Raw genomic sequence first — 23,414 nt, forward strand, 5'->3', positions numbered from 1 at the left:
CGTGAGCACAGACAGTCCAGACAACCAGGGCAGTTAAGCACTGGTGGTGTCCAGATAATCATGACACTTGAGCACTCACAGTCTTGACGTGAGCACTGACAGTCCAGACAACCAGGACAGTTAAGCACTGGCAGTGTCCAGACAATCATGACACGTGAGCACAGACAGTCCAGACAACCAGGACAGTTAAGCACTGGTGGTGTCCAGATAATCATGACACTTGAGCACTCACAGTCTTGACGTGAGCACTGACAGTCCAGATAACCAGGACAGTTAAGCACTGGCAGTGTCCAGACAATCATGACACCCGAGCACCGACAGTCCAGACAACCAGGACAGTTAAGCACTGGCAGTGTCTAGACAATCATGACACCCGAGCACTGACAGTCCAGACAACCAGGACAGTTAAGCACTGGCAGTGTCTAGACAATCATGACACCCGAGCACCGACAGTCCAGACAGCCAGGACAGTTAAGCACTGGCGGTGTCCAGATAATCATGACACTTGACCACTCACAGTCTTGACGTGAGCACTGACAGTCCAGACGACCAGGACAGTTAAGCACTGGCAGTGTCCAGGCAGTCGCGACAGCCCGGGGATGACTGGCCGCGGGAGGGACGGACGCCAGACGGGTACCGGCGTGCCCCCTTGCGCAGGAGCGGGAGCGCCGGCGACAGCACATCATGCTGGTGAAGGTGCTGGACGGGCGCAAGCGGCTGGAGGAGCGCGAGCGCAAGCGGCAGGAGCTGCGGGCGGAGAAGCTGGCGACCAAGGAGCGGCGCATGGAGCAGCGTCGCATCGAGCTGGAGCTGGTGAAGGAGCTCCGGAAGCCGGTGGAGGACATGGAGCTCACAGGTCGGTGGCTCGAGCTCGCGGCTCTCTTTACCTGGGGATATACTCTTCGCCACACGCCCGCACTTGTGTTACGTTGTTGTTCGCACTTCTTTAGAGAGCCTACAACACAGTGAAACAATTTTAATTTGGCACGTTCTAACCGAGGTCATGCGGTAAGAGTTTTTTTTTTACAGAATTATAAACTACAGTAAATTTTTACATGAATACCGAGTTTGAAAGTTTGAAATGTGACTCGTTATAAAACAGAGAACACTGTACCGAAATAACGCCAACTGTAACAATAGTTTCTGAATAAACCGGCAATGCGGTAATGAGAGTTGGGGTCGAAGTCGTCAGCTAGAATGCACCTGAAAGAACCGATGTGAGTGGTTCGCATGGGGCTGGATCACAGAATGTGCTGAACTGTAGAATGCCTAATTTAGAGACTTCACTCTACTTATAAACCAATCCCTCTCTTAGCACAGCTTCAAATTGTTCAAATTCATTTAGCACAATATTAATTTGATCTTCAGTCTAGCCAGTGGCAGGAAACTCGCATGCACAAACACAAAGCAAAGTCTGCCCATTCTTCTTCCGGCAGTGGTGGATAGAGAAAAATATGGCGGGGGGCGGGGCTAAAAGATATCTTGAACTATGGGTGTGATAAATCATGAAGTCACATGCAAGGCCTTAAGAAAACTTTATTCAAACTGTTTCCAAGACAAGAACTACAATCAACCACATAAAAACACACACACACACACAAGACAAAAGTAACAATTTATGTTTCTTCTTTACTTTAAAACGATCTATTCTTCCTGTCACGCCCTCCCCTTGCTGTGAACGGTGTTTGGTGCTGGGCCAACCATGTCAATGGTGGGAATGGGGGGGGGGGGGGGGGGGTCCTTGTCTCTAGCACCACCCATGTGTATCCGCCACTGTCTGTTGGTAACTGTACGTGCGCAAGCACCTGCAGTTGGAATCATGGCATCGAAGTGAGAGCGTAATGCATCGTGTTCAAGTATTTTAGACAAAACTAGAACTATTATGACATGCAGAGTGCCATATGAAGGTCACACTTTGTTGGTCGAACTTTAGTTTTAAGTAAGCAAGTCAACTATGGGCACAATCTTACAAAATAAGGACTCTTATCAAACGTTTATATAAATGTGGTGCTGTTGGTTGTACTAGCGGGAACATACATAACAACATTAGATACTGCCACAGATATGAACAGATGATTCACATGGAAGAGGTTGTTAAATGATTGGTGCAATGAAAAGAAAATCACGGGCCTGATAGAATTGGTGTGAACATTAAATTGTAAATATCCGAACAGTAATATTGGTTTCACCGCCAGTAAAGGATGATTTGAAAAGTTTGTGGAAAGGTTTGTTATGTGAGTTGGTCACGCCCTGGCAGGCAAGCCAACCAGCCGACTGACGATAAGTACACGACCACCTATCTCCCAATATGCGGTGTCATTTTTGTCATACAATTTATTCGATGGTAAGCTTATTAAGATAAATGGTGTGACATATTTATCATTGAGTGTTATTCCAAGCATTCATATTACGTAAAGAATACACATTTTGGAACACAATAAGTAAATTAGCCTTGCTAATTATGTGGACTAATGCTTCAGAAGATGCAATTTTGATAACACAAATCATTTAGGAATGCATTAGTCGTGCTATGAGGGATTGGTATATAATTAAACTGGCCAAAGTACTTAGCATTGCCAGGTCTTTATGTAGAGGTGGGAAATGAGAATGGGGTGGTGGTTTCAAAATCTCACATAGTCAAGTTTTTTGGCAATCGGTTTTAGATCGTAATTTTAATTTTATTTTGAATGTCAAGGGTGCATATTTCATCAAGAAGTAACATTTCTGGTTTAAAGGGTTCTATGAGGCGAATGGGTGGTTTTTTTTCCTCAAAATCTTGTAAAAGTTCAGATGTGCATAATTTCATCAAAAGCTGAATAAATCTATGGACTTGTAAAAAAACAAACAACGAATCAGAAAGTCTTTTTTGTATATATAGATAGAAAATTACTTAAAATATATGATGCGAGTGTCTTACAAAATGTTCTAGACATTTAATTGGCATCTTCCAAAAATCATAAATATTTGAATCAACATATTTTTCCATAGCACCACAAAATTATCATTGTTCTGAGTGTTAGTAACCTGTAGTATATGTTTAGCAGGAAAAGTCAGAGACAAAGGCCACACAGTCTGGTATTCAGTAGTCTATCAGAGCTGTGCCATGGTGCTGGCAGGGAACTTTACACACGCCCACATTGTCATAGTTGGTAGCAGGAATAGCACTGGCACCTGCGGTTGCTTTTCTGGCACGTGCAATAATTATGGTATGCTGCACTGGAATTATGGCTCACCAAATTGTCGTACAGTGCATGTGTGCTAGGGAGAAATTTCGTCATACCTTCCTGCCCACCCATACTTCCTCTCCCCTCGTCGAAGGTTTATTGCAACCCGGTATTCCTTCCCTTATTTATTTAATTTCTAAGACGTTTATAATTATTGTTCATAAACGCACCGAGGCACAACAGCTGTAGCAGCCTATTACAATGAGGAATCCTAGACTATGTATAAAAAAAAAATTTGTTGTCTGTAAAGTCTGTTTACGGACGATAGTTTAACGTGACAATGTCATAACAAAACATTGATGAAATGATTGCATACATTTATGAATAAAATGGAATCATTTTTATTGAATTATCACTATTTTGTATGGATACAAAGAAGGAGTGAAATTAAATCTACAATTTTATTGATAAATTTACTTTTATTTGCACTCATTAATTCAAAAATGTTTATTACTTTAACGAACAGATTATTTTAACTATAACTTTTATACATGTTTGCTATTTAACTTCTTCCAATCTGTGTTATTCTGTTAAGGATAGGACCATGATAGGAAAAGTAGGAAACGAATGGGAGTGTTTCAAGTTTAATGTGCCTCGAAAAAGTCAAATCGATGGTTGTTCCAATCGAGTGGAAGAGAGATAGATGCGGCGCAAGCATACAATGAGCGTAACGGGACACAGCGCAACGGGACACTTTTTTGTGCGTGCAGCCGGCGTTCATTGATTTATTAGATGTTGTCACGTCAAAAAAGGTAACCATTGGTGTGAGCCTTTAATTTGCAACTTCAAAATTTCAATGTTTTTTTAGCCAGTTATCTAGTCCCGTAGCAATCACGTCCCTCGCCCATGTTCGTCTGCCGTCGACGGCCGCGGGGAAAGGGGTTGTGAATGCTTGTTTGTGTTTGCGCAGCAGACCACAAGCCGCTGCCGACTCTCAACCGCATCCCGGGGCTGAAGCTGTCTGGCCAGGCGTTCGCCGACACGCTGATGGTGTTCGAGTTCCTGCACAACTTCGGCGAGACGCTCGGGTTCGGTGAGCGCCCATTCCCCCGTCCAGGTCGCCACTGTTGAACTGACAGACACCAGAACATCATCACTCAAGAACTGAAACACATCTCGAGAAAAAAATTATTCATTGCATTCATTTTTTAGGCATAAAACATTGTCTCTCACTGAGTTAAAACAGTAATATAATTTTTATAAAAAGTATTAAATTTCCAGAATAACTTTTTTTTTTGCTGTAAAGTATGTTATTTTTGAGATGTGTAGTTTTCATTCTAAGCTCATTTCATCTTTGGACATTTTCAGCATTTTCTAGGGATGTGTTGTGCAGGTATATTCAAAAAAATATTCAGTATTCATGAATAATTTGATAATTGATTTGATTGACATTTTATATCGAATAATTTTTTTTCCATTAGTCGTTAGTAATACATAACATAAATGAAAGATTGTAACATGTATGAAGCCTAGAAGATTTATTTAATTTTACGCCACTTGGTTATTGTTGCATGTATAGATTTCTCTCCTTTCCATGTTACTTTATTTTGCATCAATGTTTCTTGGACTCCTCTTAAGAGGCCGTGTCAGTAAATGTTTATTTCCAATATTCTGCTCTAGAAGTTCTCTCTTTTAACAGTGAGATTTAGTGGCTTTTTCAACCGAAGGAACTGTAGCCGCAGCGCGTGATAAAGCTACTATACCCTTATCACAGGATTAGTGGGAAGGTTGACAGCTCGAGTTTACTCGACGAAAAATGTATCTGGTTCCTCGACAATCTGAGAGGATGACAATCTGACCGGCGGCTCACTAGGAAATTGCGGATGCAGGGATTCAGAATCAAGAAACCTCACTTATACAACTATGGTATGAGTCGAATCTAAAAATTTTAATACTTTAAACGTATCGGAATACAATTAATCTTCAAACATGTGGTAATTATTCTTTATCTGGATGTAATAGTCTGTGATAAATAATGTTAGTTGACATTAAAAAGTATACGAAATTCATCATGTAACGTTTTAAAAGGATAATAACATAAATGCATATGCTTAGATATTGCATATGCATCACACACAATCTAAATACAATCTCACTTAAGTCAGACTACCTAATTTTTTACAATGCACCATCATACAGTTTAACAGAGGTAGGTGAACCTCTTATCGACGTTGTTTCAAAGAATTTAAATTTACAAATATTATACTATTTATCTTAATACGATATGTAGCCTACCTTTATGAATACGAACTTACAAAAAAATTATTGAATTTATCACATTACACTTTAACATTACACAAGACTAAAACACTAACAAAACTTAATTTTATACATTGCTGTAGCATATTAGAAGACGAAATAACTCACAAGACTAACATTAAGAGGGCTGCATTACAAATTTACTTTACAGAGAAGAAAATATCCTTTCAAGATATTTCATTACCTCATTCATTACATAATACTGCCGTTGTTGTGATCGTAGATATAAAGTATTTAAAAAATATATTCCATTATGTTCATGTAAATATTTTGAAAACGTTATTGCTTAAAGATGCTCATTATTTAAATAATAACGAATCTTTTACTTTTATGTACTGAACAAACAAAATACTTATAAGTTAATAAGAATAAGCTTAGTTGAGTAACATCTTCAATTTGTATTGAATTCAATGTACATATCGAAAATCATGTACAATGAATGCAACAGATTGAATTCAATAAATATTTGATCTTGTGAAACGGCCATAATATTGATGTAGATTAGGGACCGGAAAAATTCGCGGTTTCGACGGCCTTCAGGATAGACTGCACATTCCCCTGTACACTCGGGCAAATAACGGCAGTTCATTTGCTGCTGACTTGTTAGTCGTCTCAGCTTGTTTGTCTGTGATTCGATCCTTCTTTGGTTGGTGTTTTATAATTGGTTGAGATTCGTCCAGATGAACAGTAAGCCAATAGCAAAATCATCTAAAAGGTATATGTATTTGACTTCTAGCCTATCGCCGAATGAATCCGCGAATTTTTCCGGTCTCTATTAATTTAGATGCTCACATGCATCGTGAGAGTCCGTATAAAGCCTATTACAATTCTATAAGTATACATTAAAATGCTTTTAAAATATACATGTGTAATATAATTAAAACTTGTTTAAGTAAGATCATCACAAAAAAAATGAAAATCCTTCAACAGTAAGTGATGTTTTATAAGATTTTAACAAAACACACTTACAATAAGAGAATACTAATCATACCACATAATTCAACACAAAATATACATTCCAGTAGGCGCTACGTAAAAACAACTTCTATTTTTATGCTGATAACTCTGCATTGTTTTATATATATCATTATTTCTAACTTTTAATATTCTCTACACATTAACTGAAATTACTTATTTACAGAGTCTTAGCTAATGTTGGTCTGTACCACATACAGTACGTACGATATCTCTACGCAAAACACATACAGTTCATTATTAGTAATATCAATTATATTTCATGAACATAATGAAATTAGTATAGGCCCTAGGTTGTTCACTGTTAATTGAGTACTTCTGAAGTATTTTCATTGTGAGTTAACATACATACCAAATGCCATTCTTCCAGTAAAGTTACAAAGAAGACAACAAGATAATATAAATATGTATGTAGTACCATATTTTAAACCCCTATTAAATGAATAATAACTCAATCTCTATTCTGGACTATTAAGTAATAATTTTTATTAATGTTATTTATAACTTAAATAAAATGACAACTAACAAATTAGTAAAAAAATATAATTACGTGCGATATAGTGTGACATTTGTACTTGGACGGCAAACGAATATAATAAAATGTCTATGACAATGTTAACTTTACTCATTATTATGGAAAGAAACAAAATGGGCAGATAAGCATATTCTACGCTGACATTTAAAAATGCTCAATTTAAAATGAACATTCCAAGAAAATTTATTTTATATCACCACAAAAAATCAAACTGCGGCATCATTTTCCCGATGACAAACAAAAAAGTTGTATGGTCGCGAATAATACATTCGTATGGCGTCACATCAGCGGAATATTCCCTTGGCATAAATGTGTGAATTCTGTGGCACTAATGGAGAAGTAAACCTTCGCTCGAACACAAAAACAAATGAACGAACAGCTTTTTTTTTTTTGATAAGATGTGTAATCGGAGACCCCTGGGGTGGTTGAAGAGTGTCAGGTCGGTCGCCAGACCAGATAGTAAAAGCTCAGGGGCTGAGGATAGAAAAGGCATATCTCCAAATTATTAAGTATAAATGTTGTCATGTAATAGTTAAAGACTTGATTACACCCAGGTTTATAAACCCATCATGATCATGCAGACACTGATCGGAAGGTAATATGCAATACATTTCAATGGCGTTTTCAGTTTTTGCTAAATAATTATAAATATAAGCAAAATTTCAATGTATCTGGACAAATCAAAATATTGATAATATTATTTTCATCACAGAAATAATATATGATATGATAAATAAATTTGAAAAAAGCGGTTATGTTAAATGTATTGTATACTTTCAGTAGGCAAAATTTCCGGCCCCTACCTCTTATAGACTTTGAGAAAAACTGCCTTTTAAAATAACATTGATATAGATAGGAGCGCAAATTTGTGACATGGCCTCTTAAGTGAAGAAGAAAAAAAAAACACTGAATGTTTAAATTATTATCTAAAAATACTCAATATTCATGAATACAGTAGAGTCCTGCTAATCCGAAAATCCATCCACTCCAAAGGAGTTTAGAGAAAAGCGTAATATTTAAAGTAATAAATTTTTTTTTTCTCAAAAAAATAACTCAGTTAACATGTTTAGTGATTTCATGCTTTTAAAGATGCTATGGGCTGTGTTAAATGGTAACTAAAAGCTTATTTATTTTTATTAGTATTATTTATTTATTTTTAGTATGCTTATTTTTTTATAAATTATTGTTTATATTACTTAGTACATATTTTATATAATATTTATTTAGTACATATATATTTTATATATTATTTAGTAGTTATTATATAGTACATGTTTAGTATATATTTTATATAGTATATATTTTATAAATTATTTAGTAGTTTAGTAGTTATTATATAGTATATGTTTAGTATATATTTTTTATTATTTTATATAGTATATATTTTATATAGTATATATTTTATATAGTATATATTTTATATAGTATATATTTTATGTAGTATATATTTTATGTAGTATATATTTTATGTAGTATATATTTTATGTAGTATATATTTTATATATTATTTAGTATGATTTAGTATGTGTGATTTATGACACACTGTTGCATTGCAGATTATTATTTACTAATCAGTAAGTATGGTAACTTGACCAGGTCTTGGCCTCAGCTCGGATCAGTAGGCCTGCACTGTGGTAACAGGGAGCGGGACTGACGGCTCGGATCAGTAGCACTCCACTGTGGTAACAGGGAGCGGGACTGACGGCTCGGATCAGTAGCACTCCACTGTGGTAACAGGGAGCGGGACTGACGGCTCGGATCAGTAGCACTCCACTGTGGTAACAGGGAGCGGGACTGACGGCTCGGATCAGTAGCACTCCACTGTGGTAACAGGGAGCGGGACTGACGGCTCGGATCAGTAGCACTCCACTGTGGTAACAGGGAGCGGGTGGTGTCTGCCGCAGACATGGACAGCCTGCCGACGCTCAACAGCCTGCAGATGGCGCTGCTGAGCGACGAGGAGTCCGAGGAGGAGCTGCTGTCGGTGATGACCCACCTGCTGGTGTGCGCCATCGAGGACCCGGGCATCCCCAACCCCGCCCGCCACACCACCATCCTGGGCCAGTCCCTGAAGCAGGCCGACATCACGCACGCCAACCTGTCGGAGATCCTGCGCATCTACCTGTACGCCAACGCCACCGGCGAGGTGAAAGCCCTCACAGGTAACCGCTGTGTCATGATTCAACTGTAACATGATCCCAATCCTTGACTATTCCAAGACAGGGTGACAGGAGGCTCAAGACTAAGAAAGAAAGACAATTCAATATAGAGACTTGATTTACTGCCACGTACTATCACAGTGTTAGCTGTCAACCTAATTCCGACAATGATCGAGGAGCCTCGCTACCACACCTCGGCAGGTTCCTCACCCACGCTGTGATGGGTCGCGCTCGCGGCAGGTTCTCGACGATGGAGCTCCGTGGTTCCGATGTCACGACTCCAGCCGTCCGGTCGCCGGTGACCAGAAGGAAGCCCCTTCTCGACGACGGCTGCCGTTTTTATCCTTCTGTCCGCGTCCGTGTTGATGTTCCGATATTGTCCCCCTTTTCTCTCGCAGCGGGCGGTCGGCCTTCGGCGACCAGCGTCGCTGTTTTGCTGGCGGTGTTGAGATTGCTGACACCTCGTGCTTGACTCAGGGCGAGCCTCGAAGCCACTTGCCGGAGTGCTCAGAGCGAGTCATAACCGCTAGTTCCTCAACCGGGCACAGCTTCAGGGAGAAAACCTTGCTATTTGAAAACTGCTCGAGTTATAAGAGTGTCAGGGTGGATGAGTTGTTTTCATTTATTTATTTTTTGAACTGTATATTTAGAATAATGTTCGCAGGCTTTCACGGCCGTTCTCCGGAGTAGCTTGGCTTCTGGGCGTTAGCCGTGTCCTCGGCAATAAATTCACCGACGTTTCGGTCGACCTTGCAGTCGCCATCATCAGGGGAGCAGTTAGTTGTTTACTCAGTAGGTAAACTGCTCCCTGACGACGGCGACTGCAATGTCGACCTGAAACGTCGGTGAACTATTTGCCAAGGACACGGCTAACACCCAGAAGCCAAGCCGCTACTTTATGTTTGGAATATATTGAAAAAGGTTAAATCACATGTTTTCAGAACAGCTTCAAGGCTCGAAACACACGGTTAAAGATTCTCAGAAGTGCTCGGGGAAACTTGCATTACACATTTATCATTATTTCTCAACCATATAATGTTATGGTGACCACTCACATCTGGTAGTAGTCCTACGCATGGCAAGAAGACCTCGCTCGGAGCTTTGTACATAGAGGATATACTCCACTAGAAGCACTTATCTCGTCTCCCTAAAATAAATACATCCTGATGTTGAAAGTAATTAATGTAGGAAAAAAAAACTTGATTGCTTGCTTATTGTTGAAAAAATAAAACGTGTGCGTGGACCCTCAGGCCTGCACTTTGAGCGCGACCGGGAGAAGAAGTCGGACCACCACAACAACTTCGGGGAGACGGCGGCGCCGTGCGGCAAGAACGCGGCGTTCTTCGAGCACCTGCGCGGCAACCCGACGTGGCGCATGTCGGAGTGGCTGAACGAGCGGCCGTTCATGGCGCTGAACCCCACGCACAAGGCCGCCATCCTGGCGTTCCTCTGCAACGAGCTGCTGCAGAACAAGGCGGTGATCCGGCAGATCGACGCCTCCATCGACACGGTGGGCCAGCTGAGGCGCGACCGCTGGCTCATGGACACCAAGCTCAGGAAGTCAGTACCCAGTGCTCGGTGCTCACCGCCCCGTCCTGACAGTCCCGCGATCGTTCCCACGCCGGCATCGTTCCCTTCGCGTTGAAACTGCTGGTTTTTACTGCGCATTTTTTGATTGTTCGCACAATTTCTTGGAAGCTAGAACCCAATCTGCTGACAATAATTTTTTCACATCATTATCCCAACCACTGCTTCCAGCATGCGTCCGCGTCCGCAAAGCAAAAATGCCTCTCTTTTTCCCTGTTGTCGCTCCACCGTTCCTCCTCCTCCTTCACTCTGTTCCGTTCTTCTTCTTCTCCTCTCCCACACACTCCTTTAAGAGTATTTGCTCTTCCCAACTTCCTCCTTGGGTTTCCTTTGTTGTCTTCTGCAACTCCGTAATTTTCCCATGCGACCTCTTTTTTTTTTGCTATTCACCGTGCGTGACCACGCCGTCTTAATTCTTGTTTTTTTCCGTGATCTCATTCAACTCTAAACCTGCCTTTGTTTGCACCTTCTCACGTATTATTGCCACACATTAGATATGGGATTTCGGAAAAAGTAACTTCCCGCCCAACATTTCGGAAAGCTTAATAATTTTTCCGCTTGGAAAGCCGGTGTGCTGTCTAGTTCTAATATATACTTAATAAAGTTTATGAAGGAAACTAGGAGAAACGGGAGACCAGCCACTTAAGCTTTTAGGTTCCATTTAACGCAGCCTATAGCTTTTTTAAAAGCGTGGATTAAAGCATTTATTATGATAAATCTTGCTCATGTAGCTGATATAATAAGAAGGTAAACATGTTTCAAAGTAATTTACATAAATATAAATCCTAAAACTTATTTTTGCCTTTTAAACACTAAATGACTTGCAAACATCTTTAATTTAAAATTACTTAATGGTAGAATAAGTTGGTTACTGTATAGGAGTGAGTGTTTATTTTGACATGAATTTCCGACAGGAATATTTATGTCTTTAATCTCAGGTTGGGTGTCACTTCGACTGAGGATTCCACACCGCTTTAAACTCGTAAACTATGAAAGCTACAGAGTTTAAGTAAATAGATCGTAGTAGAGCAGACTTTGCTCGTGGTCTTTGCGTATGACTCACATTTGCAGTGAAGCATCAAATCGAAGTCAGTGAGAGATTAGTTTCTGAATTATCCCCTCTGCAAAGTACACGTTTATGGTGTCGCAATTTTTTTTCCGGCATGGCCGCCATATCGTCAAATAAGACATTCATCGAATTTGCATATAAAAATAAAGCCAACATCAATTTTTTTAAATTATTTTATTTATTTCATACACAACAAACCCTGTTCAGCATGATTGAAATTTTTGAAACAGACCCCTGGCATCTGTAGTTTAAAAAATAAGCCACCAGAATTTTTTTTTTGTAGAGTGTAGTATCTGGTATACACTTTATCACTTTAGCTTCACATGTGTTTTTGTTTTTGTGTGCATGAGTTTAATTCCTCTGGGTTAGCATCTGCAGGAGATCACTCTTGGCTCGTATGTGTTTGTTTTGCGTGCACGAGTGTGATTGCTCATGGTTAGCGTCTACGGGAGATCACTCTCGGCTCGTATGTGTATGTTTTGCGTGCACGAGTGTGATTGCTCATGGTTAGCGTCTGCAGGAGATCACTCTTGGCTCGTATGTGTTTGTTTTGCGTGCACGAGTGTGATTGCTCATGGTTAGCGTCTGCAGGAGATCACTCTTGGCTCGTATGTGTTTGTTTTGCGTGCACGAGTGTGATTGCTCATGGTTAGCGTCTGCAGGAGATCACTCTCGGCTCGTATGTGTTTGTTTTGCGTGCACGAGTGTGATTCCTCATGGTTAGCATCTGCGGGAGATCACTCTCGGCTCGCATGTGTTTTTTCTGCGAGCGGGAGGGTGACGGAGCGGAGTGTTGCAGGCTGCGCGTGCTGCATAGCCGCAAGGTGCGCCAGCCGACCATGCAGCCGCTGAAGGCGGGCAGCAGCCCGTGCGAGGAGCCGGGCGACCTGGGGCTGGATGGCAAGGCGGTGAAGCCCGAGGGCGACGACGCTGACGACGACGACGCGGAGGACGACGACCCGGAAAGCGGCAACGAGAGCGACGGCACGCAGCCGGAGGAGGTACGGCTGCCCGGCCTTCTTGTCGAATATACTGCATTTACCTGAATATAACGGGAATTTTTCTTTTTTACCGAAACGCAAACTTGTGTCTTGCGGCTGGAAGATGTGAATTTCCAGCCGTGGGGACGGATCAGTTAGAAAAATTTTCACGCTCTGCCTGGCAAATGCATCAGTTAAGCCACTTTCTTTTTATAATTTTTCATTATAATCACAAGTTATTTATTACATACTAAAAGTGTGTGTGTACTATTTTGTATTAAACAAATCCAAATTTCGCAATACATCTCCTAGGCTTCACGTAAGTTTTTTTTTTCAAAGTAACATTATTTCCTCAAAAACACTAACTTTTGTTTTTGTCCTCTGGTGCTCTTAGTTTATTCCGCACGAACAAAAGTTGCGTTGCAGCTGGTCTTTGCTGTGGGTCGCCGTGTCTTGCCGGCGAGGGTAAGTGTCGGTGCGTGTGTCCCAGGAGGAAGACCGGAACCTGAGCGCGGAGGAGCTCCACCGCAAGATCGAGCGCCTGAGCCGCCAGTGCGACAACTCCCTGCACGCGCTCAACACGTCCTCCCAGCAGCTGCGCGCCGTCTGCTTCGGCCAGGACCGCTACTGGCGGCGTTACTGGTCGCTGCCGTGCGCGGGCGGGGTCTTCGTGGAGGCCATGGAGTCTGCCGAGCCGGAGGTGTTCGAGGTGGAGCGGTCGGCCGCCGCGCCGGCCCCCGCGCCCGAGAGCCGGCTGGCGGAGGGGCAGCCGGGCCCGGAGGAGCGCGGGGGCGACGACTGCCGGGCCCCGGGGGCCGACTACGAGGAGGGGCGGTCGTGCGAGGGCGCGGAGGCGGCGGGCGACGAGAGTGACGGGGACGAGACCAGGAACGAGCACCGCAAGACCCGCACCAGGGAGAAGGTGCGGGACGACGAGGCCGCCGAGCGCTCGCCCGGGGAGACCGCGACGAGCGAGGACTGCGTGGAGGTGAAGACTGAGCCGGAGGCGGAGATGGAGGTGGACGACGCCGGGGGGGAGGGGGGCGACGGGGAGTGCGCGGCCGGCGAGCGGACGGCGACGGTGAAGGACGAGGGCTGCGGCACCGCGACGAGAACGCCGTCCGACCACTCGCTGTCGTTCCTGCTGGACAAGAAGATCGACGACACGAGGTTCGCGAACGACGCCGCGGACAGCCGGGCGAAGGACGACGGCCTGAGTGCCGTCAAGGTGGAGATAAAGAGCGACCTGTTCGGCACGGAGCTGAACGCGCACGGGATGGAGGACAAGTTCGTGGCGGACTGCCGGGAGAAGACGCTCGTGTTCGCGGGCAAGGCGTCCGCGGAGGAGGCGGACGGCAAGGTCCCGACCGCGTTTCTAGTCCACAAGCCCCTCCAGTTCGAGCGGTTGGGGGAGTGCATGGAGAAGGCCGGCGCGGTCGAGCTGGGCTCTGTGCTCATCCCGAACGGGGACAAGTTCAACTCGCTGAGCCACGTGTGCAGTGCGTCGATGTTCAACAACGGCAAGGAGCTGAACGGCGGCTTCCTGCTGGGGAGCATGGCGAACGTTTCTCAGACGGAGAGGAACTGGTTCAGCATTTTACCTCGCGATTCCTGTGATCTTACGTCTCTGACCAGCGTGTCCACAGCTCGGTGAGTAACCATTGTGTGTTAAATATCCTAGAATATCACAAAAATGTTATTTTCCTGCAGCCTTTGCTAACTTGCATCTCCTTTTTTGACACTGCTTCCTAATTGACGAGACGAAAATTATGTGGAAATTATTTGTGTAAAAATTTTAGTTTTTATAACAACTTGTTCTATCTAGGGAAAAATGTTTTGTTTTTCTTCCCATTATGTGTTACTTATTATTTGCCCTTATGTATCAATATTTTTCTGTGAACTTGGAATCATTTGGACTCTTCATCGATTTATGGGATGGATGAGATGTTTTTCAGAGACGTTTTAATTTTTCTTTTTTCTTTTCTGTGTACCAATTTAAGTGACATAATTTCAGTGAAGTTGCTCCCGATCCCGTATCCGAAAATCCAATATCTTTCCCGAAAGAATCCTGTCCCGAAGTAAAAATGCCATTCCTGTTCATATTTACATTTTATATTTAAAAATGCCAAATTCATGTTATTATTCACGTTGTCACGATAGCTGATTCTTCAGGTTGTCTATTAATGTCATGCAAGTATTTGGAGAAGTAGGTAACGATACTCTGTGGTGGTATATATTCGCTGACGGGCCTCCACCTGGTGAAGGTAACCACGCATGGTAACGAACGGGGGACGCACCACAGCGCCGAAATACCACAACGCCGAATTGCCTAATTGACCACATCACAGACAGCTAGAAAACTGCTGTGTACCACAACGCCGAATTACCACAATGCGGAAATACACTAACGCCGAATATAGTCATTGCAGGACTGCCACAAAGGTTAGGTTAGGTTAGACTAGGTTAGGTTAGGTTAGGTTAGGTAAGGTTATGTTTGATTTTGGTATTTCGGCGTTAAGGTACATTTAAGAAACACACACAAATTCATTCAGTTGTTATTTCCGCGTTGTGGTACACAGCAGTTTTCTAGATGTCGGCGTTGTGGTCAATTATGACATTCGGCATTATGGTATTTCGGCGTTGTGGTAACGACCCTAACGAACGCGGTGACGCAGGCTGCTGGAGGGGACGCCCGGCCTGGAGCTGCGCATCCCGGTGTTCCCCCCGCCCTCGCGCCTGTCGTCGCCCTCCCCGGCGAGCAGCCAGTGCGAGTCCCCGGCCCCGCTGGTGCTCACCGCCGAGGAGATGGTGCAGCTGGAGCAGATGAAGAGGTGCGGCCCGCCGCCCGAGCCCGCCCAGGCCCGGCCCGTGCCCCTCGGTGAGTAGCTGCCTCTCCCTCTGCCCCGGTCCCCGAGACACTCTGGCAAGTCCTCAGCAGTCATTTCTGTCCAGAAAAATCCCTTAAGGGCTCCGCCTACCCGGGCACACACACGCGGTGCGCAGAGCTTCAGGTAAAACAACGCGATTTCAAAACTACTTGAACTATCCGAGTGTGGTCTGCTTACAAAAAGCATTTAAGAGTTCGCTGAGGGCCGAAAAGTACTTTTGATTGAAGGTTGGAGGTATGTATGTATATCATTTTTATATTAATTAAAATTTCAGCTATTGAAACATTCCCAAAAATGTAAAAATAAATATACATAAATATTAAAATTATTTTATATTGTATCGGTCAGGGATCGGCCGATATTAAAAATAATATTGGCATATCGTAGATCTGTGTATCGGCAAAATTTGTAGATCGGCACAGCACTAGTTCAGACGTCGTTCTTGCTGGCTTGTTGAGGATCTACTTCGGCGTTCCTGAGGACTCGGAGAAGGGAGGGGATGGAGGTCCGGGGGCCAGAATAGTGCCACGCGCAGGTGTCGTGGGGGCAGCGTCCTGGAGGGGAGTGGGTTGCTTCTGGGTGTGGGAGTTGCAGCCGGCTGCCTTAGCAACCAGGGACGCCAGTTGCCGTCGCCCTGGCAATGGGTGACGCGGCCGTGGTTGCCCATGGCGCCTGCCATCTACCCCGGCGCCATGTTCAGGATGGAAGGGGTAGACGGCTCAGTGTTACGATAGCACGTCAGCTGTCGCAACTTAAACTGCGGAAATGCTTTCACGTAAAGCAGGAAAGTAATGCATTAATATCACAGGGAAAATGATGGCGCAAGTAATAATATAGATTACTTAAGGGGCCCGCCTCGTCAGGGGTGTATGTGTGTTAGTGAGGCGGGATGATAAGTGCGACGCTCGATGGTATTTCTAGCGCGGGATAGCCTCTAAGCTCAAAGCTCTGAACTGGCGCGCAGTCTTCTCGTCGTCAATTGATAACTGTGAAATTTGTGCGGTGACCGTATTTTTATATTACGGGGAAATGAAGATAAAGGTGTAATGCAAGTCCCTTAAGTGCTTTCAAGAATCTGTACCACTTGTTTTACACCTAAAAATTACTCTGAAAACATGTGTTTTAGCCATTTTAACTCTTATAGAAATACAGTTTAAAAACATGATCCAAAATTAAAAGTACTTTTCGGGCCTCAGCAAACTCTTAAATGCTTTTCGTAAACATACCCCACTCGGATATCTTGAGTAGTTTTGAAATCGCGTTGTTTTTCTTGAAGCTCTGCACACAGTGTGTGTGCCCGGGTAGGCGGGCCCCTTAACGGGAATTCGTGAATAATCCCGGGTAAGTAAAAATGAAGGTTCTACCATTGTTTAGAGTGATAAAAGCCTACCACTTAGGTACATCAATGTGGTCTCATTTTCATCAATGCTGCATGCAGTGCTTGTGATTCAGGACTTGTTGTTGTCGTGGTGGCAGAGCTGCAGCGGGGCTGGTGGAGGATCACGGACGAGGACCAGCTGCGCACGATCGCGGGGAACCTGCACTCGCGCGGCGTGCGCGAGCGCGAGCTCAAGAGGGTCGTGAGCAAGCACGTGGACAGCTGCGCGGTCAAGGTAAGTGGCACGCGCCTCGTCTCGTCGTTCAAACTAACACACGTGCCGCGGTGAACATTAAACAACCCAGCATCAATTGGTGTTCACTTAAGATTCTAAATTTTTTTTTACTTAAGGTACAGGAGCACGGCATTGTTTTTTGTCGGATTATCGAACGTAAATTAAATTATTTTTAACTCAAATGCCAAAGGAAAATTTAATGTTAAATACAATTACAGTAAACTCCCTATTATCTGCGCATGCTACGAAAAAATACAGCACATATGTAAATCTGTATTTTATTACAAGTCCACAAATTTGAACTCTACTGATGAGTGTATTGTGTGCAGTGTAGAGTAAACCGACACAGGCATTCTCGGAACTCACGCAGTAGGCTGGCATGCGTTGCTGTTTTTGTCTCTGTCGCACTTTGTTTCTAGTCGTATGGTTGAGCACTTTTATGTTTACATTACTGAAATGTATTGTATGTTAATTATTCAGTAAAATACTAAAATTTTAGCATCATTTAAAATTTTGTACTGTTGATTGTAACTTTTACTGTACATAGGTAAATGTTTAGACTTTTAAGTTGAAATTAATGTTTCCTCCTTTTTTGTTACCCATTTTCGGCTCTTTTTAAGATTATCTGCGATTTTCACTATCCGCGGTGGCCCTGCCACTTAATTTCGCGGATAATCGGGAGTGTACTGTATATTCAAAACAGTTTTGATAAGCTGGTCCCTTGCACAAAAAATACACTGTAGCATTACTTTATAAAGGTCTTCGATGTGATGCATGTGTGAACGAATGCCCAAATCCATTTTTAAAAAAATCTGAATCTGAGCGGCTCTGTCACTGCTGAAAATTGGAATGAGTTTAATATTGAATGTAGTATAAAGAGTGCCAACATTATAAAATGAAGTTGTTGAACTACAGATTCAGAACTTCGTTATTTTGCTCCTAGTGGTATCAATAATGTTGTTAGAAATCAGTATCAGAAATTCAATATTTTGCCCCTAGCTGTATCAATAAGGTTTTTCAATATTAGTATCAGAACGTTAGTTTTTTTGTCTCATTGTATTATTGAGTTTGGAATCAGTATCAGAATTTAAATATTTTTTTCCGCAGTGGTATCGATGATTTTCTAATCACTTTAAAACTTATAATATTTTGCTTCTTCCCCCTGGTATCAATGAGGTTGTTTGATATCAGTATCAGTACTTTAGTTTTTTTGTCTCTCATTATACTAATGAGTTTGTTGGATGACAGTATCGGAATTTCAACATTTGTATCCCGCAGTGATGTCAATGAAGATTTTTGATAATCGCTTAGAAACTTGTAATATTTTCCCCCGAGAGTTGTCGGCGCGATTGACGAAGCAGCAGTTGGGACCACGCCAGGGTGTCCACAGTTAGTACTTTCGTACTAGATCTAGTACTTTTATAACTTTTTTTTAGTGGTCTAGTACAGATCTAGTACTTTTTTTTCTTTAATATAATAATATTATAGTAACTCCACATTTGTTTTATTATTAAGCGTAATTATTTTTTAAAAAACTATGGAATGTATGTGTGTGTGTGTGTGTGGTGATATTTAAGTTAGAGAATTGCAATGTCATAATAACATGCTAAAATGTTAAAAAAAACCATAACAAATTATAATTTAGTACTTTTTTTTTTCTTTCAAATCTAGCAATTTTTTTCTCGCCTGAGTTGGTACGAAATATTTTTTTCTCTTGTTGCCGCAGGTGTGCCTGGCGGGAGACAAGGCGGCCACCGACCTCGCCATCACGCCCATGGACAGCAAGGTGTCGCAGCTGCCGGGGGGAGCCCCGCTGGTGGACTCCCGCGCCAGCTGGTTCTCCGACGTGGCGCTGCGCGTCGACCTGGCGACGCTGGAGCAGGTCGAGGCGCTCGAGGACAAGGTCGCCAACGCCAGCATGCAGGTCAAGGTTCGCATCCCCCCCCCCCCCCCCCCCCTCGGGGGCTCTTCGTGAGACGCGTCCGTTCACGGCGCGCGCCGAGGGCCTGGTCGGCGGGCAGCTCCGGGCCCGCATCTGCTTTTTCCCAACTGAAATTTTTTTTTGAAAGGGTGAAAAACCAACTCGAGACAAAAAAACACCTGCTCCGTCTGGCCATCTTGGCTGTTGGCTACCTTTATTTCTCCACTTCCTCTCATTAGACATACATCGCAACATCCCACCTTTTTTTTTTTTCCGGTTCCCATATTCATTAGAATTTGTCTATTTGTGTTTACGATTATTATTACAGTGAAATTACTTTTACAACGTGCTTCAGAATAACGCATCTTTCAGTTCAACGTATGATTTTGAATTCCCGCTCAAAACACGTGCGTGTTCTCATACGAGTTTTTAGGCATGAAATATTTAGTTGGAGATTCTTGGAAGCGCTCATAAAGGAGTTGCATTGCACGTTCGTTTTCGTTTATTCGTCATGCAATGTTGAGGTTGTTGCTCGGATCTCACGTTTCCCCCCATGCTCGACTGTCGAGAGCTGCATCATCCCGCCTCACTGGCCACAGGCACACGACCAGGTGCGCAGGGGAGCTAGGGAGCGTCCCGAGTCCAGCCGCCCCTCTGGTTGCTCGGCAGGGCTGGAAGGTGCCGGGGCGAGTCACGGCGGAGGAGGGGGCAGTGTTCCGGCCGTCCTGCACGCCGTGCTGCGGGGACGACGACGCTCGCCTGGACCCCGTGTCCGTCGCGAAGGAGCGCCTGCTGTCCTTGGAGGCGGCCATCGAGAGGCGGTACCTGAGGCCCCCCCTGGGAGTCAGGTGGGTTCGCTCGTCCCGCTCTCCTCTCCCCCGGCGGCCGCGGGAGTCGTCACTTTGACTGCTCTCTTCTCCGATCCCCTTGCCTGGGGCGTAGCCAGGGGGGTGGGGGGTTTAGGGGTTCTAACCCCCTCCCCCCCTTAGCACCAAATCTTTAATTAATTTCTTATTCATCACTCAAACAAATTTCATATTAAAATTAATAAAAAATTTTACCATTACAATATTTAAATTTAGGTACCGAAAACTGCTAAAATAGCACTATTTTACACCTTTAAATCCCAACAATTTTCCCCGGGGAGGACCCCCACACCTCCCTTTCAATACGGGGGTGGGGGGGGCATGCTTTTTAACACACCCCCCCCCCCCCCCATACTCAAATCCTGGCTACACCACTGCCCCTTGCTATCGCATTCAATGTAAAATTATTTCAAAAACGAGCTTTTTTTAAAAAATTGCTTTATGTTTTAAAAATCGATACACTACTCATGCATATCAATGTAATTTCCACCAGGCACGTGCAGTTCCCCTGATTTTTTTCGATTACGGTTTCGGTCCTGGTTGGTCTGAAACACCCGACCCGAAACGGACTATTGAAATCTTCTGTTTTTTTTTGGTTCCGGGTACATACTTTTTGTACGTTTATTTTAACTTCTTGCTTTGCATCAACAAAACTTTTAACCTGCAGGAATGATAAACAAACACAATTTTTCAATCTCACCTATCGTGTCTCACAATTTAATACACACGAATTATGTATGTCATAGTATATATATTTTTTTCTGTCACAGTGAATTTGGTGAGTGAGAGAACTGAAAGATGCCATCTTAGTTCCATCAGTTTTTAGGCCATAATTTTTTTTTAGGGTTATGCATAATACGTTTAAATAGTATTTCTTGTGTTTACAACTGGCTGATCTAAAAAATTTTACCCTGTTATCTGGGCTTTAACAAAGATTGAATTTAAATTAATACCTTTCAAAATAGTGGCAGTTAGTGCATTAAAGGTAAATTAAAAATATGAACGAACCATGAAAGTGAAAAATGTTGCATTTTTAAACAAAGTATCATATTTACTGGAATGAGCTGTGCGCACGTGAGTGTGGCCCGGCAAATAGTACGTCATTTAAAAAAAAAAAAATGTAAGATGACGTTGATTGTAAGACACATTTAATTTCATAGTCGCGAACCGAGTTACGTCTCGAGACCGGTTGAGCCGGGCGCACGCGAGTGTGGCCCAGCAAATAGTACGTCATTTAAAAAAAATGTAAGATGACGTTGATTGTAAGACGCATTTAATATCATAGTCGCGAACAGAGTTACGTCTCGAGACGGGTTGAGCTGGGCGCACGCGAGTGTGGCCCGGCAAATAGTACGTCATTTAAAAAAAATTGTAAGATGACGTTGATTGTAACACGGACATCACGTCTTAGAATGGGTCAAGTTCGGCGCACGTGAGTGTGGCCTAGCAAATAGTACGTCATTTTTTAAAAAATTGTAAGATGACGTTGATTGTAAGACGCATTTAATTTCTTAGTCCCGAACAGAGTTACGTCTCGAGACGGGTTGAGCCGGGCGCACGCGAGTGTGGCCCAGCAAATAGTACGTCTTTAAAAAAAAATGTAAGATGACATTGATTGTAAGACACATTTAATTTCATAGTCGCAAACAGAGTTACGTCTTGAGACGGGTTGAACTGGGCGCACGCGAGTGTGGCCCAGCAAATAGTACGTCATTTAAAAAAAAAATGTAAGATGACATTGATTGTAAGACACATTTAATTGGGGACGCACCACAACGCCGAAATACCACAACGCCGAACGTACAATAACGCCGAACACCATAACGCCGAAATGCCGAATTGACCACAACGCCGACAGCTAGAAAACTGCTGTGTACCACAACGCCGAATTACACTAACCCCGAAAAATGTCATTGCAGGACTGCCACAAAGGTTAGGTTAGGTTAGGTAAGGTTAGGTACACAAATTCGTTCAGTTGTTTTTCATTTTGTTCCTGTGCCCCCCCACCCTGCAGCAAAATTTTTCGGCGTTACTGTATTTCGGCGTTGTGGTATGCAGCACTCTTCTAGCTGTCGGCGTTGCGGTCAATTTGGCATTCGGCGTTATGATATTCAGCGTTACTGTACGTTCGGCGTTGTGGTAACGACCCCGTTTAATATCATAGTCGCGAACAAAGTTACGTCTCGGCTTTAACAAAGATTGAATTTAAATTAATACCGTTTAAAATAGTGGCAGTTAGTGCGTTAAAGGTAAATTAAAAATATGAACAAACCGTTAAAGTGAAAAAATATTGCATTTTTAAACAAAGTATCATATTGACTGGGATGAGCCGGGCGCACGCGAGCGGGGTGAGGTGTCAGGGGTAACCGGGCGCCGTGTTCCCAGCAGCACGGGCGACGTGAACCTGTCGGGCGTGTCCGGGGAGGGCGCGCCCAACGACGACGTGCCCAAGGGGCTGGCCGTGTGGCGCGACGCCGTCTCCCGCGCCCACACCTCCGCCCAGGTCGCCATGGCCCTGTGCATGCTCGAGGCTTCCGTCGCCTGGGACAAGAGCATCATGAAAGCAGTGAGTTCGCTTTCGTCAGCATCCGGCAGAGGTTCTAGTGTGGGTATCCGCTTGAGTTTGCTTCCGTTTTTTTTTTTTTTTTTAACTCCTTACTCTGGTCCTTGTTACTCGTACGATATCGTTTACTGTTGTGCGTTCCCGCTCCCGGGAGTTACAGAGTACATACACCCTGTTCGAGACAAGGTTGAGCCTTTTTTGACAGCTGAACATTTTGACGTGCTAAAAACATAGATTGATGTAGCACCAGTCTTAACTAATCATTTAAAAATTTATCATTTTCTTAAATTTTTTTTTATGATATTCTGCTGTCAAAATCTGAATGTTCCATTCAGCACCAGTCAAAAAAAAAAAAAAAAAAAAAGTTGAATTTGGTTATGAAATTCCAACATTGTTAAGAACATGCTGATATTTCATTGCTTTAAAATTCTCGCAAGTAGTTGTCGACGATTTAAAATCTTCAGATCCGCTCCCTCGTTAAAACAGCTATTTTTGTGATGTACTCTTTAACTCCTTGGGGTGAAAGATTTTCCCCCCCACTCATTTTGTGACTTACAAATATTCCCCCTGTTTCCTTTATTATTTAATTTTGGTAACAACTTAGTTGATCAATTAAAGTTTTCTCTTTTAAGCTTGCTTGGGTTGTCGGTTTCTGCTGCAATTAAATTTCGGAATATACATTGATTATTTTGTTTGCGTTCATGTCATCATTTTCAGGTTAGGGTTAGTACAAATAATATAGCACCAAAAGTTCCTATTTTTAGCAAGCTTTATT

General features: G+C 43.2%; 1 protein-coding gene across 5 annotated transcripts in view; it reads left to right on the forward strand.

Annotated features, from left to right (window-relative positions):
• Positions 1-23,414, forward strand: part of LOC134540010 (bromodomain adjacent to zinc finger domain protein 2B-like) — a 261,508-nt gene that overhangs the window by 211,724 nt on the left and 26,370 nt on the right. For 4 of the 5 annotated variants that reach the window (XM_063382430.1, XM_063382433.1, XM_063382431.1 and 1 more), the window contains 11 exons: positions 658-856; positions 4,135-4,257; positions 8,898-9,155; positions 10,403-10,712; positions 12,608-12,809; positions 13,279-14,438; positions 15,464-15,666; positions 17,153-17,289; positions 19,016-19,219; positions 19,880-20,058; positions 22,465-22,681. In XM_063382430.1, coding sequence (XP_063238500.1) covers positions 658-856; positions 4,135-4,257; positions 8,898-9,155; positions 10,403-10,712; positions 12,608-12,809; positions 13,279-14,438; positions 15,464-15,666; positions 17,153-17,289; positions 19,016-19,219; positions 19,880-20,058; positions 22,465-22,681 — 3,192 coding nt within the window. The remainder of the gene's footprint in view (positions 1-657; positions 857-4,134; positions 4,258-8,897; positions 9,156-10,402; positions 10,713-12,607; positions 12,810-13,278; positions 14,439-15,463; positions 15,667-17,152; positions 17,290-19,015; positions 19,220-19,879; positions 20,059-22,464; positions 22,682-23,414) is intronic. The other variant, XM_063382434.1, reaches the window with a different exon arrangement.

Source organism: Bacillus rossius, chromosome 16 (assembly GCF_032445375.1).
Source record: "Bacillus rossius redtenbacheri isolate Brsri chromosome 16, Brsri_v3, whole genome shotgun sequence".
Lineage (NCBI taxonomy): Eukaryota > Metazoa > Arthropoda > Insecta > Phasmatodea > Bacillidae > Bacillus > Bacillus rossius.